The following is an 18,237-nucleotide window of genomic DNA, read 5'->3' as shown; positions in this document are numbered from 1 at the left end:
GTCTTTTTATAAGAAAAATAATCTGCCAGTGAAATTAGTAATTTTTCTTCAATATTAAGAAATAATTGACTTAAAACAAGCTCCTATATGTCTTACTTATAAGTGAGTTTTGTCTTATTTCAAGTGAACTAAGATATTTACTCTAAAAACTAAACAGAAATTACTTAAGATTCTGTGTGTTTGCAGTGTATGTATGTTTTATTTTTGTTTAATTCTATCATTTTAATAGAAAGTGTATATTTAAATTACAAAACAGACAACAGGAGACATAATCGATGCTGATGATATGTTTAATAACTGAAACATGTTTCAGTTTTTCACATTTAAAACACATGAATTCATCCCAACAGTATGAAACAGCATACAGTTATAAATGATGTTTATAACTGGATGTTTCATTTAAAGATGCAAAAATCTGTATCTGCTGCTTCAATGCAAGGAGGCTTTCTGCTTGGGCTGAGGCCACTAAAAAATGACACATTAAAAAAAAAAATCAAAACATTTATTATTGAAAATATTTGATTTATTTCGGTTTGATTTTTGCTGGTTGTTTTACTTGGCCATTATGTTTCTATGTTATATTGTAAACAACTCAAACATGAGTAATTATTTGCTGCTGAATCATAATAAAAACATCATGTCTGGTCAAAGAGAAGAAGAAGAGATTATCCAGGAGAAAGGTGTGTTGAACTCCACCAGTAACTCGAGTCTGCTGAGAAATAAACAAAAGTTGCTCAAAAGTGAAGAAAATGTTAAAATTGTAGGAGAAAATAATACATATTTTCTTTATTTCTAGCCAAAAAGTAGTCCATGTCATTTAAAAGTACGAAATAAACTAAATCTTCAGAATTAAGGAGGCTCAAATGTGCCATCAGGATCCAAAATAAAACACACGATATATGTATATTTTTCAAATTTACTTAACTATATTTTACTTTAAATCTTACACCACTAATTTCCCAGCTTACTAGCAAAATAGCATTTGAATTTTTGTCAGGAAACAAATTTTGCTTAATCTTCAACATATTTATTGATTTATTAAGAAATAACTACATATTTAAAAAAAACACTTTATTTTAATTTTGACAATTATAGTGGGCTGCACAGTGGCGCAGTTGGTAGCACTGTTGCCTTGCAGCAAGAAGGTCCTGGGTTCGATTCCCGGCCGGGGTCTTTCTGCATGGAGTTTGCATGTTCTCCCTGTGCATGCGTGGGTTCTCTCCGGGTACTCCGGCTTCCTCCCACAGTCCAAAAACATGACTGTTAGGTTAATTGGTCTATCTAAATTCTCCCTAGGGGTGTGTGTGTGTGTGAATGGTTGTTTGTCCTGTATGTTTTTGTGTTGCCCTGCGACAGACTGGCGACCTGTCCAGGGTGAACCCCGCCTCCCGCCTGGAACGTAGCTGGAGATAGGCACCAGCAACCCTCCCGACCCCATTAGGGACAAGGGTGAACAGAAAATGGATGGATGGATGGATGGACAATTATAGTAGCCTATATACAGTTGGTGAAGATCCAACATCCAGTTTCTCAGAAAAGTAGATTATTACACAAGACAAAAAGAGGAAAAGGATATACAATCTTTTTATTTTTATTTTATGTCACTAGGATATGAAATTCCCAAAGTGGAGAACCACAGAATCCAAGTCTAAAGATTTTTTTTTAAATGTTTTATGTAATATTCACATTTTCTACAAATTGTATTTTCATAAGTAATAATTTTAGTCAGAAAACTGGCTGTATTAAATCTGAATCTGGCACCAGTAGTCATCCTTTAAATCCTAAATAAATACATTTTAATAAAATTTCTAAATCACTCAAATCTGATAATTACATCCTTTGAATTAAACTTAATGTCTATTTCTCGCTAAATCTTTGTACAAGTTTGAAGTTTTCAGAACTCAGAAATTAGAAGTCAAGCGCGTTTGGCGCCACCTGCTGGCGAGAAGACACGAAGCAGCAGCTTAGCTCGAGTTTATTTCCGGGTTGTCCAAATTTTCAAGTTAAAATGACTAAAAAATTAATTTAAAAATATGGAAAAAGAAACAAAACATACAGATTTTTTTCTAATTTAATTACTGATTTTACTTAAATGAGAAATTGTATTTTTTGTCTTTGGAAATAGATGTAAATTATTGTAGATTCAAAATGTTAAAAAGGTTTTGAAAGTTTTCCCTATTAAAATTGATATGTATAAAAATAAGTTTATACTTCTACATCCTCTTTTGAATGTGTAAATATACTTTGTTACTGTTCTTTTGCTTGCTTTAGTTTTACATTTATTTTCTTTGTATATAACTTTTATTATGCTATGTTCAATAAAGTAGGTGTTTTTAAAGGTCTCAGCTAGAAAGTAAAACATTTTTGGTCAGTTCTGAGGAATAAAAAACAAGAATTAGGTTGCTTTTATTTTAAAAATAAATAGCCAAGTTTAATAAATTTATGAAAAGCACATCTGGGTGCATCAAACCCTGCTGGATACATTTTTCCTCACAAAAAAATATAAAATAAGTACTGAATATTTTGTGCTGTAGCCAACATTTTCTATATTTTAATTAGCCTTGTATAATTTTTTTCTGGTTAAAATAAAAATAAATAGTCAAAATACAAATAAGAAGGGGGTAAATTTCACTAACTTGAATTGAAGTCGTGGCCCGCACAAAATCAGTATGTGGGCCACAAATGGCCCCCAAACCACACTTTGGACACCCTGCTCTACTTTATACTCCTGATTGACCAGAATTTTAGATGATTATTTTTGTCATCATTTGTATGGATGGAAAATATTTAAATAATTGTGACTTGATCATTTATTGGATTTTAATTGAATTCAGTTTCAGGATAGCGTGAAGTTATGCTAACTGTTCTTAAACAGAAACTGAAGCTTACCATAGAGTTAATCAGTCGACGCTTCTTTTTCCTCTGTAAATCACTGGAGGTAAAGAAATGGAAGTGATTATAGACATAATACAGTTATTTCTTATATTTTTCAGAAAGTGATTTAAATGTTTTAACGGGAAACACGCTCACCTGTGCCGATGTTGCTTCCCAAACAAGTGACTACAAAGACAGAAACAGAAATATTCACCCTTTTGTGCCTCATTCAAACTAAATTCTTAACTACATAAATAACAGTAGTGACGTTTTATGCGGTCGGTTGTACCTGAGTAGAGTCTGTAGGGGCAGAACGGGATTTTGCTGCCCTCTGCTGTGAGCGGCGCTACGACTAGCCGATAAACGTCTCCACACTGGATGTTTTCCACGTTGCAGCTGTTCTCCCCAGGTGAGGCGGTGCAGGTGTAGTTGCTGCTGGTACCCAGCATCTCCACCGTGGTCCTGCGGCTGCTAGCTGTGCTGCGCCAGTAAACCCGCAGAGAGTTACTGGCCAACATGTAGAGCTTGATGCCTGATGGGCAGCAGGGGCCTGAAAGAGACAAATATGATTTATTTTGTTAAATATTCTGCTTCCTTGAACAGGACAGGTTCATGTTCTGTACAAAACATGTTCATTACATTTTTACACAAAATCATTCTGTTTAGTTCTGCCTATTTTGAGCTCCTTCCCGAATAAGCTCTGCCTGGTTGCTAGGTAACAGGGCTGGGGTTGCTAGGTAACGGTGCAGTGCCCGCAGAGTAGTAGCTACATTTGACTACTAATGTAGTCAATGTTTTACTACACTACTTTTTACTAATTTTATTATCAAGTATTTCTACTCTTGAGTAAAAGTTCTGGATTTTCTACCCACTGAATGAAAAACAAATATGTTTTAACCAAAAATGCACCAGACACAGACACACCTGCAGTTTACATTAAAGTTTTATAAGTTTTTTATTTAAAGAAACTGATTTGGAAAAATTTTATTTTGTTTGATTCTGTTATTTTTTGTTACTTATATCAATTATTGTCACATTCGTCCTTAAAATACCAAAATTTCCACATAACTTTATATTTTTTTCCGTCTGATAAGGAAACCTTTAAATATTAAATGATTGATAATTTGATCAGTTACTCAGTACTTGTGTAGACATTTTACTAAATACTTTTTTACTCTTACTTGAATGATTTCTTAAATGGCTACTTTTTACTTTTACTTGAGTAAAAATATGTCAAAGTTGTTCTATTCTTCTTTGAGTAAAATGTTTGGGTACTTTACCAACTCAAATCAGTGTACAATAATTCAGAACAGCTTTGATCGGTCTATAAATTGTGGTGGTCATTACTGAGCTAATCGAGTCTAAATCAGAAATACTTTTAAGTTTTCCAAATGAAGTGAAGATATCAAGAATGTCAAACTGGTTTAAATATTCTCTACTTTCAGTGTAGAATAAAGTATTTTAGATTCTGATCCGAGTCTAAAAGTAAAACTTTGGAGAAACAATCTTTCCAGCTGCACAGCATCCAAAACCAGAGGAAATATCTGTTCAAAAACCAAACAAAAGAAATTACCATAACCAAATAATTATGAGCAAAAGTCAAATCAGAATCTTATGTCAGGTTTCATTCCTGTTTTTACATTTAAACAGATTTTTAAAAATAATGAATAATGTTTCCTACATTTAGTTTGATTAAAACCAAGAGTCTGACATCAATTAATCCAAAAATATTTCAATATATTATAAAATAACACTCTAAGCTGCACATTCTCAATTTTTAAAACCAAAATTACGAGTTTTTTGTGTGTAAATAATGTAGCAAAGTTACAATTATAATTTTTTTTGTGGTGAATAATAAATTTCTGTTTGGATCTGAAGACTTTCTGTGTTGCCAGTCAATCTGTCGTCATGGAAACGGCGACCTACTGGAGGAGAAGCCCTGATAGGTGCAGTTGGTCGCCCGTCCTGTGATGCTGAACGTCTCCACGGTAACGGTGTAGTTCGTTCCGCAGGTGATGCATCCCATGAGGCAATGGGAGTCCTGGGTGTGGCAGCGGGCGTGGCCGCGCAGCGACGTCAAGGACGTGATGAAGGACTGCGCCGCCTTGGCGTGAGACCACGACACGTTGGACATGGCCTGAGTCACCTGATCCACGGTCAGGTTCACCGGGCAGCAGGGGTCTGCAGGAGAAGCAACAAACATATTCAATTATTTAGAAAAAAAAACATGTTTTTACAGTTTTTCTAATTTTTTATGGAGCTAATCGCATAAAATGACCAAAAAGTTCAAGTAACATATTTTTCTTATTAGTTTTTAAAATATGTGAGATTATTTCAAAAGTTTCATTCTCTTTCTGTATTTCAAAATTTAAAATTATTATTATTGTATTGATGATTTTGATGATGCTACTTGACAAAATGTAATGTTTGTTACAGGTTTCTCAGTTGATGACAGTATGATGTTTTTATGGTTTATTATTTTTGTGATTTTACGATCTAAATATTTTGCTAAACACTGCAAAATAATACTAAGTATTTTTGTCTAGTTTATAGTACAAATATCTTAATAAACTTGAAATAAGACAAAATTATCTTACAAGTAACTTCTCAGCAAAATACAGAAGCTTATTTTAAGTAAATAATTCCTAAATATTGTTATAATCACCAGATTTACTAAAACATTTGAAAGTGGTTTAACTTGGAAATAAAAGTTGCATTACATTGCAAAATCATGTTAAAAAAACTTTATTTCTTTTGATTCTTTAATCAAACGTCAGGTGTTTACACTGCAAAAACACAAAATCTTACCAAGTATTTCTGGTCTAGTTTTTAGTGCAAATAACTTAGTTCACTTTAAATAAGACAAAACGAACTTACAAGTAACTTAAGGAACACACAGGAGCTTATTTTAAGTAAATAATTCCTTAATATTGACGAAAACATAATAGTTCTACTGGCAGATTATTTCACTTATATTATGGAAAAAATGTTTTGTTACAAATGAAGTTATCTGCCAGTGGAAATATTACTTTTTCATAAATATTAAGAAATTATTTACCTAAAGCAAGCTCCTATTTTTTGCTTAAAAATATTTGTAATTTAGTTTTGTCTTAGTTTACTATAACTAATAAAAAACAAACTAAAACTAAACAATATTTAACTAAAACTAGCAAACACACTCTATAAACTAAATAAAACTAACTGAATTAGACAAACAGAAAGTCACAATGAAATAAAACAAAAATATAATGAAAAACCCAAAACTATTAATGCCTCGCTGGTTAGATGTTTCAAATATTCAGAAATTATGGACATTTTTTAATTTTCCTTCTAGTGACAATGAAGGACCCTTTCTTGGTAATATTATGTATAAAGATATTTAGTATTAAATTTTATAAAAATACAACAACAAAACCAGATGGTGGTTTTCAAAACTTTCAAAACAGAACCTGGTGAGCATCTTTTGAAACGCTGGATTCACACAAAATGGTTAAATCACCAACAAAAACGGCTTTTCCAGGCCTTTTTCTCATCTTCTCACCTGTTTCCAGGAAGGTGGAGAAGCTGGGTAAGCTGCGCCCGGCGCCACCGGTTGCCATGACGCTAAACTCGAAGCTCGAGCCGCAGGGAAGTTCGGTGATGTCGCAGCTATTTCCGCTGGTGGTGCAGGTTCGTCCGCCATTTTTTCCGTATTCACCGTGACTCTCTGCGCTCACGGTGTAATTCGCAGCCCTGTTGTTTGGTTTCCAGCTGACACTGACGACGGAGGAGTTCTTTGGATCCAGAACCAGGTCTGTAGGCATGCAGGGAGCTGGAGGGGAAGAAAGAAAACAGAAAAACACACAAAGAAAAAGAAACAAAAAATCTTATTTTTGATTTCTATATTGCTCTTGTGCCAGATTATAGTGATATAAAACTAACTTTTAAAATATTAATCAGTAGCTGTGTCTGCATTCTGTAAGTTCTTAAAATTAAATAATATTGAACATTTTTCATATTGATCATTACAGTCAGGATTTCAAAACGGTTTTTGTGATTATTTGCAATCAAAATAACAGATTTGCTGGTGCTAATTTAGAAATTTTTTTCAAGAAATTTTCCAACATTTGCTCTTATGTATGAAGGTAAATGTGACTTTTTGCTACTCACCACATATCAAGTAAGACTGAGGCACAAAAATTAAGAAACACTGCCATCTGCAGGTGGGAGTTAGCATGATTAACCCAATGTTTTTGACCACATTAGAGGAAAATTGCAGAGATTTGTTAACTTTGTGTGAATTTTCGTGATCGTGGCAAATATTAAGATAGCAAAAATATTTAAGTTAGCTTGCTAAATATTTAGCTATAAGTTAGCAGGCTATATGTTTAGCTTTAAGCTAAATACAAAACTTCAAACTAAACATTTATTTAGCAAGCCAAATATTTAGCTCAATACTAAATATTTAGTTAGCATAAGTATTTAATTTAATTTATTTATATTTACCGGCTAAATATGAATACATAAATATTTAGCTTGGTAAATATTCAGCAAGTCAAATATTTAGCTCAATACTAAATATTTTGTTAAATATTTAATTTAAGTAGGCTAATATAAATATTCAGTGCCAGGTTTAATATTTAGTTAGCAAAACATTTATCTTAATCAGGCTCATGTAAATACTTAACCCAATAAATATTTAAGCTAAGGGGCTAAATATTTAGCTTCAAACTAAATATTCAGCTAGCTAACTAACTGTGAAAAACTGGAGGGACTGATTGATGTAATTTGGCAGTGATAAAAACTGCTTTGCTGTGACTGATTAAATAATATCTAAGCACACAATTGTAATATTGATGGCCACATAAGAACATATGGTGAGCCGTTTTGGCCCCCGCGCCGTGGGTTTGACACATTTTCTAGAGTCTGAAAAAGAATTTCTACAAGTCTCCAAATAGCATAAATACAATAAGGATTTTTAAGGAAATAAAATAAATAGTCAGATAAGCATTTGGCTGTAAACGAGCAAAACTTTATCATGAAAAGCAACAGGTAAGACCTTACCTGTGTCTTTGGTGTGGGATTTGCAGGCATGGTTGCACCCACTGATTTCACTGCAAGGCGTTATCGATACGGTGTAGGAACTGTCGCAGCTGAGGTCGGAGAGGGCGCACACCGGAGCCGTGTCGTTACAGAGGACGACCTCCGAGTTGTCGGCCGCCCTGGTCTGGTACAGCTCTGCTCCTCGTGACGCGGTCCAGGTGATCTCCAGCGTGTCGGCGCTAACCGCAGAGACAGAGATGCTTTCTGGACAGCAGGGGACTGAAACACACAGATTAATGATTCTAAACATGAATTTATGATCTCATTTAGACGCATGATGTCAAAAACTAACAGCAATATTAGCCGATCATAACAGAAAAAATGTGGGTTCATCTATCAAAGTTATATTTTTACCATTTTATTAATTCATTTGAAAGTTAACTATTTCAAATTAAATATTTTATTAGCAAGCTAAATTTTTAGTTTAGAAACCAAATATTAAGTTGGCTAACTAAATGTAATTAGAAACCAAAATATTAGTTCCAAACTAAATATTTAGATAACAAGCCGAATATTTAGCTCCAGATGAAATATTTAGTTTGTAAACTAAATAGCTAACTAAATTTAATTAGCAAGCCTAATATTTAGTATAGAACTAAATATGTAAGCTATCTCTAAGCTAAATATTTAACTTTAAACTAAATATTTTGCTTGCTTATTAAATATTTAGCTCCAAACAAAATAGTTAGCTTCATACTACTTTTGTTACAAACTAAATATTTAACTAGTTAACAAAATTTTGTTTGCTATTTAAATATTTTTAATATTTAGTTTGAAACGGTGACATTTAGAAATGGATGAATAACATCTTGAAAACATTACCTTTAAAAATGAACCTGCATTTATGACAGCCTAAACAAGCTAAATGCTAATTGCTAACCTAATTTCTGTTATTGTTTGATTGTGTAACTTCTGGCGCTGCTACTCACCTGTAGTGTAGTTGAGAATCGTCCCCTCAGGACTGCTGCCAGCCAGGTTGTACGCCAACACAGACATCAGGTAGGTGTAGCCACACTGGCACTGATATGTGCAGTTGTTGCTGGTGGAGTTGCAGGTTGCCTCACCGCCATCACCTTTTTTGACAAAGACCTCATAGCCGTCTGCGTAAGGTACCGTGTTCCACGTCAGCGTGCAGTTTCCTACTGACGACTCCACAAGAGTCAGAGACTCTGGAGGACACGGGACTGTTTGCAAAAAATATGACGTTTTTTTTTCAGTTTGTTTCTCAAAATAAAAATAAAAACTGATGGTTTTGTCTAAAACAGACACACAAAAATTGAGCACCTATTCCTTACAATCAGAGTTAAATTCAAATTTGGACGTAAAATTCCAAGATGCACACAATTAGGAATGACAAATAAAACTGAAATTATTATAAAATTAATTACATTTTTGTATTAAATATGATTGTAATTTTGAAATTTTGATCTTTTTTTTAATTATGGGCTTTTACGGAAAAATGTAAGTAGGAAGTGTAAAATGTGAAATTTTTTGTAACTCTTCACATGGATCACAGATTATAACTTGAGAAGTAAAAAATGCTGCCACCTGCTGGTGGGAGTTAGCATCACTTAAATACAATTTTACCATTTTTGGAGAAAATTTGTAATAAACACAATTATGCACTAGGATGAAAAAATGCGGGGACTTATTGATTTTCCATGAATTTCTGCGATTGCGGTATCAGACAAATTGAAGGAACTAATTGAAGTAATTTACCAGAACACAGATGATAACTGCTTTGATTTGATGTATAAAATAGTATTTCAGCACCGACTCCGCAGTCTAGAGGGCCACAAAGAAAAGCTATGGCGAACCGGATTTTGTCCCCGGGCCTTGAGTTTGACACAAGTACTATAGGGCATTAAATCTATAAAAGCCATTATTTAAACTACTGAAACGCCCAACTTTAGTTCATATTTAGTACAATTTCTACCGGTGTGTGTAGAAATTAAATGCCTATACCTACAGTATATGCATCAGAGTTGGGTTGTGACAAGTTACCTTTACTTCAGTTGACTTTGGTACCTTTATTGAAAACAATTACTTTTGGGAGTATTTTTACTACACTGTACTTTTTACTTTTACTTAATTTTAGTATGAAGTATTTCTACTCTTTCTTGAATAAAATTTCTGCATTTTCTACCCACTGAATGAAAAACAAACATGTTTTAACCAAACTTCACCAGACACAGACACACACCTGTAGTTTTTGTTAACGTTTCATAAGTTTTTTTATTTAAAGAAACTGATTTGGAAATTTTTTCTTTTGCCTTTTTTATTATTTTTGTTACTTATATAGATTATTATCATTTTGGTCCTTAAAATACCAAAATTCTCACTTAACTTTATATTTAAACTTGTCTGATTATGTACTTTTGAAATATTAAAGACTTACTAAATACTTTGTTACTCTTACTTGAGTAATTTCTTAGATGGCTACTTTTTATTTTTACTTCAGTAAAAATAAGTTGAAGTAGTCTTACTCTTACTTGAGTATGATTTTGGCTACTCTATCTCTACCACCTCTGGCTAGCATAAGGAAATGCTAGCAGCTAGCTAACTACTTCCGCAGCTAGAATTAGTAATCATTTATTACTAACTCAGTGAAAAATGTCATGTTTGTTTTTTTATTTATGTTTTTGTATGTATCTGTTTTATCTATTTATTATGGACCTTCTATGTGTCTGGAGTAACAATAATGATGATAAATGCTAGCTTTTAGCTAGGATTTACTTTTGCTAGCTGCACATTTCCCTTTATTGACCTATCTGTAACCATCTTCAGTTTTCATGTTTCTACTCACAGGTGATGAAAACCACTGGGCTGGATGGATGGCTGGGTCCGGCTTCGTTTGAGGCTGTGACGTAGACGGTGTGAACCTCTCCACAGCCCACCGGCGACAGGGTGCAGGAACTGGAGGTGCTGTTACATTTCAGGTTCTTGTTCTGGTCACTTGTCACATGATAGTCAACGGTACCATAAACGTCTTGGCTGAGTTCCCAGGACACGGCGAGTCCGGCCAGGCTGTTACTCCTCACCACTGACACACTGACAGAGGATGGGGTCGGAGGTCCTGGTAAAAAGACAATGCAAATTGTAAAAATAAAAACAAAAACCAACTATAACTTTGGGATCCACTTGTTGGAGGATACTGATTCTTTGGATGTGCTTTTAAAAATTATAAGCAGTTTAAAGCTATTTTCAATTATTATTTTTTACCAGTTTTTTTCTACTTATAAACAAAATGTACAGTAGAAAACAAATACTTAAAATTTACTTTTATTTTTCGCCATTAGAATTTATTTAATTTCAAATATGTATCCGGAAAGAAAAAGAAGAAATGCTCTTAACATTTCATAATCTAATATTACTGTGACAAGTATGTTGTTTGAAGTAAATAGGAAATTTTTACATTCTAACAGACATAAATATGTGATTTAAATGACAAATTAAAGCACCCAATGCTATTTAAAACGGATTTAATGTAATAGGCGACATAAAGAATAAAAATAGGGTGTAGAATCTGTTTCCTTACGTGTGGTTTGGATGACGTACAAACTTTCTTCTCCCTCTCGGCCTTCCGGATCCCAAGCTAAACTCTTGATGACATACAGGGATCCGGCATCCAGGCCAGTAACGGTCAGCGTGGTGTTGGTCGTGTTGTACTTCTCCTGAGCGTCTGAGCCGAACTTGTACATAAACACGGTGTAACGGACCGCGTCAGAAACAGGAGGCCAAGTCACAACAATGCTGTCGTTACTGGGAGAGGAGGTGGAGAGCTGAGGAGGTGGCAACACTGAGGAGAAGAAGAAAAACATCTGGTGAAATTAATGCCTTTAAAAAGACAACATTAGCTGCGTTTCCATTACAAGTGTTAGCAAAACTTTGTTAATATTCCGCGCTAATGTAAAAAAAAAAAAAAAGAAGCAATTTTGCAATTGCGGTGTTCCCGTTAAATAAGAAACGCAATTAAAATCACACATGAATAAGTTTGTTCACGCAATAAGTCGTTAAAAAAAAACATGCTTCGCCATAATCCTCCTCTACCATCTACTTCCTGTCGTCGTCTTCTTCGTGGGTTGTGGCCGTGGCAACCATAGACATAATATAAGGGTAGACGCCGCATTGGCCGCTCCGGCGCAGGAAATCCGGCGGCCATCTTAGAGCGGTATACCCTCGTACTTTGCTGAACCAAAACAACAGAAGATGCCTCAGTTCTGCTCGGCTTATTCGTGTTTAAATCTACGAACTGTTGATGTCAGGGACCGGGGGATAACTTTTCAGAAGTAAGAATGACATATTATTGTTAGTATGTTGTGAATGTAATATTACTGTACTGTATTTATGCCCACCAGCGAAATGACAGCAAATGTTAGCTATCGGTCTTCAGCCGGAGATTTGATGACAGGAATATGTTTCAAACAGGCCTACTCACAATTTCAGTAGCTTTGTTTAATTATCATTATCAACAAATTTTAATCAAATTTGGAGTTTTATGTTCTTTAAAATATGAAGATCAAAAATAGTGAGTGTAACGTTTTTCTGAATGCTCAGCTTAAGCAGGCAACAAGGCTCCTTAGTTTCAACCGTTGCAAATAACATGGACCTCATTCGGACAATGTTTTTGTGTACACACTCCCAGATATCACGTTTTTGTTTTAAAGGTTTCCAAAAGATAAAGAGAGGAGGAAGAGGTGGGAAATAGCTTTGAGGAGGGATGGATTCACTGCAAGTGATTCATCTGTACTATGCAGTGAGCATTTCAAAACGGAGGATTTTGACAAAACAGGTCAGATTGTCAGACTGAGAGCTGATGTGATACCATCAATTTTCAGCTTCCCAGTTCACCTTCAAAGAGTAGGTGCATTATTAAAAGTTCATTAGCATTCATAAATGTGCATAATGTTAGCCTTAAGGGATATATGTGTGTTTATGTACAGGTAGTATATACTGTGAAGTCCATATTCATAAGGTTTTTACATTTAAGGTTGAAAACTACAGAACTACAATAACCTCCACAAAAGCCCAAAGTAGTGAGTATGTGGCCTCTCAAGATGACCCAGAAACTTGTAGTTCAGACCTGCAACCTCAGTCTAATGATGTGAGTATTTTTTCTATTGTAAATATCATATCATAATGGTCAAGATCATATTAAAATCTAAATTATTTTCTAACCCTCATGTTGAATGTTCTCACAAATAAAACAAATAAAACCAACATAGTTGAAGACACACACAGTGCTGCTGTCGTCTGAAAGAAAGTGTGCCATAGTGATGTCTAAGTGATGGGTGATGTCCATCTCTCTGTCTTTAGGATCATTGCTATGCTTTGCCAGCTTCTCTTACCGCTGTCACTGCAAAACATAAGAGAGCGTTGGCAAGAGTGGAATATCTGGAGCGGGACAAGAAAAACACCATGGCCAGAGAGAAGAAGGCAAAGACCACAGCAAAGTCACTTTTGGGGGAATTGAGTGAAAAAAATCTCATTACTGAAGAACTCAAAGAACGGCTTGAATTCTACTCTGCATTTGTGCATTATACGTATATATATATATACGTATATATATATATACGTATATATATATATACGTATATATATATATATATATATATATATATATATATATATATATATATATATATATATGTGTGTATGTATAAGGCTATTAGATTGTGTAAAAATGTAATGAATATGTAAATACTGTCACAACAGATAAGTATGCATGTGTGTATGTGTGTATATATGAGATTATCGGAATATATACATAATGTGTGTGAATAAATTGCATCTTTGGTTGTATCTTGCAAAACATGTCATACTTTAAAACATTGTATTCCACCAAAATTATTTAAATATGTTAAACTATACGTTCCTATACATGCAATTTTAATAGCTGTATGCCTAAAATTTAATTATGTGACAATGTGATTACTATTCAGCGTGTTATGATCTATTAAATGCGCTGATCCTTTATTGTGCCTGCCAAATATATAAGGCTGAGTGGAGTGGTATACCGCTCCAAGATGGCCGCCCTAAATCTCGTCAGCTCCAATAGGCGAGAGCGGCCCATGAGGCGTCTATCCATATATTATGTCTATGGTGGCAACATCCAGTTGTTGATCACGTGATACTTGTGCCGCGAAAAAGGTGCTTCACCAAATAAAACAATTTCGATACGGCCGAAAAACCACCTAATGCTAGCGCCAAAATGTTTTAGCAGAAAACATGAGTTGTTTCTAAATGGCTATGTTTCCATGAAGCAAATATATTTTCGAAATGCGCAATTATATTTTTAAATGAAAACGCAGCTAGTGTAATATCTGTGTTGGCACAGAGTTGGCAGCACTTTATTTAGCTGTCACTAGCAGCGTTTCCATTAACCACATATTTGCGCGATTACGAAAATAAATTTGCTTTATGGAAATCAAATTTTTCGCTAAGATCTTTGTACTAGGATGAGATTATTTTTTGGCTACTTCAAAATATGTGTATTTTGCAAAACGGCAAGTCACGTGATAAACAACCGGATGTTACTACTGGCAGAAAAGACAAAAAAGAGGACAGGAAGTCCTAGGAGGATGATGGCGCTCCATGGTTTTTAATGACAATAGCATGAACAAAATTATTGAGTCCAATTTTGCATAACTGCACTGTGGCACACTTGCTGTACATATATTTACATATACATATCTGCATTTTTTAAAATCTTTGCAAGGACTGCCCTAAGTTGCTTTTTATATTAACAGCATTTTATATTTTTACAATTCATAGCATTTTATATTTTATTTTTATTTTTTATTTTATCTACAACTACTACTCAGTGGTAGTTGTTATTGTGTCTTGTCTCTATGCTGTAACTGCGAAGTCATTTCCCTGCTGGGATGAATAAAGTACTTCTATTCTATTCTATTCTATTCTATTCTATTCTATTGATATGTGATTGTTTGTTATTTAATGGAAACACCACAACTATGAAATTGTTGGGGGTTTTTTGGCACTAGCTGAATATCAACATTTGTAATGGAAAAGCAACTACTGATATGGCTTTTCCACCTCGCAATTCTTCAAATCATCTCAATTAAGTAGAAAGAAGGTTGAAATTTGGACATTTTGAGAATCTCCTGACATAAATCAAAAATAAACTGTGAAACGTATTGTTATTGAAGTCGTTTTGCTTTTGTTGTGAGTATCAGATGTTTTCCTTTGGGGTAGAAACACAAATAAGTTGCTAAAGCTGTGCAAGGGGAAGCAAAAATTGGATCATCTCTTTGTGTTTTCATAAATGAGGTCAGATATAGAGTTGCCGATGATATCTGAGAAGTACCTGAGGGATGCTGACACATTTCCTGGGTAAAACAGAACATGACACAAAATGGCAGCTCAAATGACGTCTGCAGGGCAAATTGGACTGATTGGAAACAGCTCCGGATTTTCCTGATACATCTGAAACTCTTTAACTAACCTTAGGCTAAAATTGTTCTATTTCATTTGTATTTTGTTTCTAATAATAACCATAACAATACTATAGAAAAGAAAGTCCTACGTGTTTTTTCTGCTACATGAGATGATGGCTGGCTCCGGCCAGCATCGTTCACAGCCATGATGCTGAGCTGGTACTCGGTGTACGGGTTGAGATACTTGATCTCAGCCGGGGAGGAGGACACCGAATCCTCTCTGAAGAAGCCATTGGTGTTCTCAACTCGTATGACGTAAGAGGTCGCCCCTGTCTTTGGGTTAAAGTCCACCATCAAGGTTCTGCTGTCCTTTGGTTTCACGGTCCTGATAGGATCCATCATATCAGGCGCTGAAACAGAGACGCAGAGCGTGAGCTGACAGTGTTTTTTTATTACTAAATTCAAATTAAAAATACAAAAAAGCATGACATTTGTAGACTATTAACTGAGGTAGATTATGTAATGATTCCTCCATCAAATGTGCATATAAAAGGTGACCTATTAAGCTTCCTTGAATAGGTTTAGGATAGGTTTACAAGCTATACAAAACATGTTCATTAATTTTTTTATTTTTTTTTTACAAAAATCATTCTTCTATGAGATTTGTCCATGTTGAGCACTTTCCAAAATGAGCTCTCCCTGGGTAATGGGGCTGCGTCCGTTGCTAGGTAACGGCAAAAAGCCAGTGGAATGTGAACTTAACAGATTTTTTAAACGGCTCATTTTCCAGATACTAGAAAACATCAACTTGTCATCAAAAGTCAAGTTTCTACTTCTTTTTGTTTTTAGAAGAAGTAGAAACCCAAATGGAAGTTAAAAAAATTTGCAAATGTGAATTTGCAATAACAGATACTAGCTCATCAATGATAAGTCAGTTGAAAGACTTTTTTTACAAACAGAAATGCCCCAAAACAATCTTTTTTATGTAAAACATTGGCTATTATAACTAAGAATATTTAGGACCTGCTATAAAATCAGCTCTTTGTAGATAATGAGAAATTAGTCTGCGGTCACTTCCTTAGACTTTTTACCAAATACTTATTTTCCTGAGTCACATTCACACTTTTTAAATAATTATTTTTGTACACTTTGCTGAAAATTGACTAAATTTTGCTCACCTGTTGATGTTTTGGTTGACCCAGAGCCCAGTACAGTCTGGTTTGCACTCAATGCTTCTACAGTAAAGGTGTAGGCTACATCTTGAGACAGGGAACTGATGGAGCCCATCACCGTATTTGGACCAAACATGACGAAAGCGATGGCATCGTTTGGTGAGCTCGACAGGGCAGCAGATACTTTGTATGAAGCGGCTCCGGAATAAGCGCTCCATCTGAGTATCACGGTCTTGGATGTGGTGGAGAACACAGACACCTGGATGCCTGATGAGAAAAATAATACACATTATTTTGCGTTTGAATGGTCTGATAAAAAAATCCATTATTATCCTGATAGGACAACAAACAGTACCTGATTGTGCTGCTGCCTGCAAATTTATAGGAGGAAAAAAAAATATGTCATTAATAGTTTATGCCTGAGTTAAAAAGAAGGGTACCACTTAATAATAAGGCTCTCCTTATAGATGGATAATAATTAGTTTATAGCTATGTTATTAATTCATCTATAAACACCAGCAGAGTACCCAAAAATTCAAGTAAGAAAAAACTCAAGGAAGTAGCTTTACTTCAAATATTTTTTGTAATTTTGGTATTTTACGGACAAAAATGATGATAATTCATATAAGTAACAAAAAAATAACAAAATCAGGCAAAATGAAATTTTTCCAAATCAGTATTAAACTTGTGAAGCTTTAACAGAATCTGCAGGTGTGTGTGTCTGTGTCTGGTAAATCTTTGGTTAAAAGATTTGTTTTTCATGTAGTTGGTAAAGAATACAGACATTTTACACAAGTAAAAGTAGACATACTTCATAATAAAATTATTCAAGCAAAAATAAAAAGTACAGCGTAGTAAAAATACTCATTAAAGTAATTTTTTTCAAAAAAGTTACTCTAGTAAATGTAATTGAGTAAATCTAACTAGCTCATACACAATTCTGCTAAACAATTAATAAATGTTGATTATGCATTAATTAAAGGTGAGAAAGCTACAAAATTAAGTTCACAAATGCTTATTGTGTTTTTAAGGTCTAGTGTAACAACTCTGGATAGAATAAATAGATGAACAGACTTGGTTCACTATTTGACAAGAAACCGTTAGATTTTGTCTCCTTCTCACCCTTAATTAATGTATAATAAACAATTATTAATGATTTAGAAAGAGTTTAGAGATACATAAATAACATATTTATTAGCCATCCATAAGTAAAGCCTTATTGTAAAATGGTAACAAGAAAAGTCTGTAGCTAATTAGTAAAATTGCTTCATATTACCTGTGAATATATGTTCAGAAAGACCAAAAACACCAGCCACTTCATAGCGCCCATTCTTGATTTGAGTCTTGAAGCTCTTCCTTTTCACCTTATGCCTCCTTTTGATTCATCCACACTCCTCTCTGATATCTTCAACTGTTCCTTAAAATATAAAGTGTTTGTTCTTATTAAGACATCTGGATTCAGCTCCTCCCTCTTTGAGGCAAAAGTCCAAAGTACAGTGGCCCATCTAGCAACCCCAGCTCTGCTGATTTCATTGTAGCTTAAAGATCTAGATCCATTGTATTCGCACAAGAAAATGGATTCAGTTATTTTTTATGTTTTGTTTACAAAAAGTCAGAATTTTCTTTAAAAGTAACCTCAATAAGTAAATAAATAAAATAATAGTGAATAATTAGAACAATCAATATATAACACATATTGTGTATTGTTGCTA

At 34.2% G+C, this 18,237-nt stretch overlaps 1 protein-coding gene and 1 long non-coding RNA gene across 3 annotated transcripts; one reads left to right on the top strand and one right to left on the bottom strand.

The window, feature by feature from the left end:
- Window positions 1-272: 272 nt before the first annotated feature.
- On the bottom strand, window positions 273-17,948 carry LOC116725866 (fibronectin type III domain-containing protein 7). Of its 2 annotated transcripts, none has more exons than XM_032572265.1 (14): window positions 17,802-17,948; window positions 16,881-16,896; window positions 16,532-16,792; window positions 15,503-15,763; window positions 11,495-11,755; window positions 10,763-11,032; window positions 8,886-9,140; window positions 7,918-8,175; window positions 6,416-6,685; window positions 4,801-5,055; window positions 3,164-3,424; window positions 3,031-3,060; window positions 2,890-2,932; window positions 273-712 (listed from the first exon to the last, which is right to left on the bottom strand). In XM_032572265.1, exons 1-13 carry the CDS (start codon window positions 17,853-17,855, stop codon window positions 2,901-2,903), a joined length of 2,484 nt encoding a protein of 827 aa, XP_032428156.1. In that variant the 5' UTR covers window positions 17,856-17,948; the 3' UTR covers window positions 273-712; window positions 2,890-2,900. The 2 variants fall into 2 exon arrangements, with proteins under 2 accessions (XP_032428156.1, XP_032428155.1); XM_032572264.1 differs by having other exon boundaries at window positions 273-709.
- Window positions 12,086-13,315, top strand: LOC116725868 (uncharacterized). Its single transcript, XR_004340502.1, has 3 exons — window positions 12,086-12,816; window positions 12,947-13,060; window positions 13,273-13,315. It is a non-coding gene; the product is annotated as an uncharacterized LOC116725868 (long non-coding RNA).
- Window positions 17,949-18,237: the final 289 nt, after the last annotated feature.

This window comes from Xiphophorus hellerii, chromosome 9, assembly GCF_003331165.1.
Source record: "Xiphophorus hellerii strain 12219 chromosome 9, Xiphophorus_hellerii-4.1, whole genome shotgun sequence".
Taxonomy (NCBI): Eukaryota; Metazoa; Chordata; class Actinopteri; order Cyprinodontiformes; family Poeciliidae; genus Xiphophorus; species Xiphophorus hellerii.
Note: the sequence above shows the minus strand (reverse complement) of the source record. Positions and strands in the feature narration are given on the sequence as shown.

Excerpts from the sequence above, each read along its gene's own strand:
- LOC116725866 (XM_032572265.1), bottom strand. The coding sequence starts at position 17,855 with ATGGGCGCTATGAAGTGGCTGGTGTTTTTGGTCTTTCTGAACATATAT. Across the intron at positions 8,176-8,885 it reads GATTCTCAACTACACTACAG|TCCCCTGCTGTCCAGAAAGC; the intron begins GTGAGTAGCAGC and ends TGTGTGTTTCAG. Across the intron at positions 5,056-6,415 it reads CTCCACCTTCCTGGAAACAG|ACCCCTGCTGCCCGGTGAAC; the intron begins GTGAGAAGATGA and ends CTTCTCCTGCAG.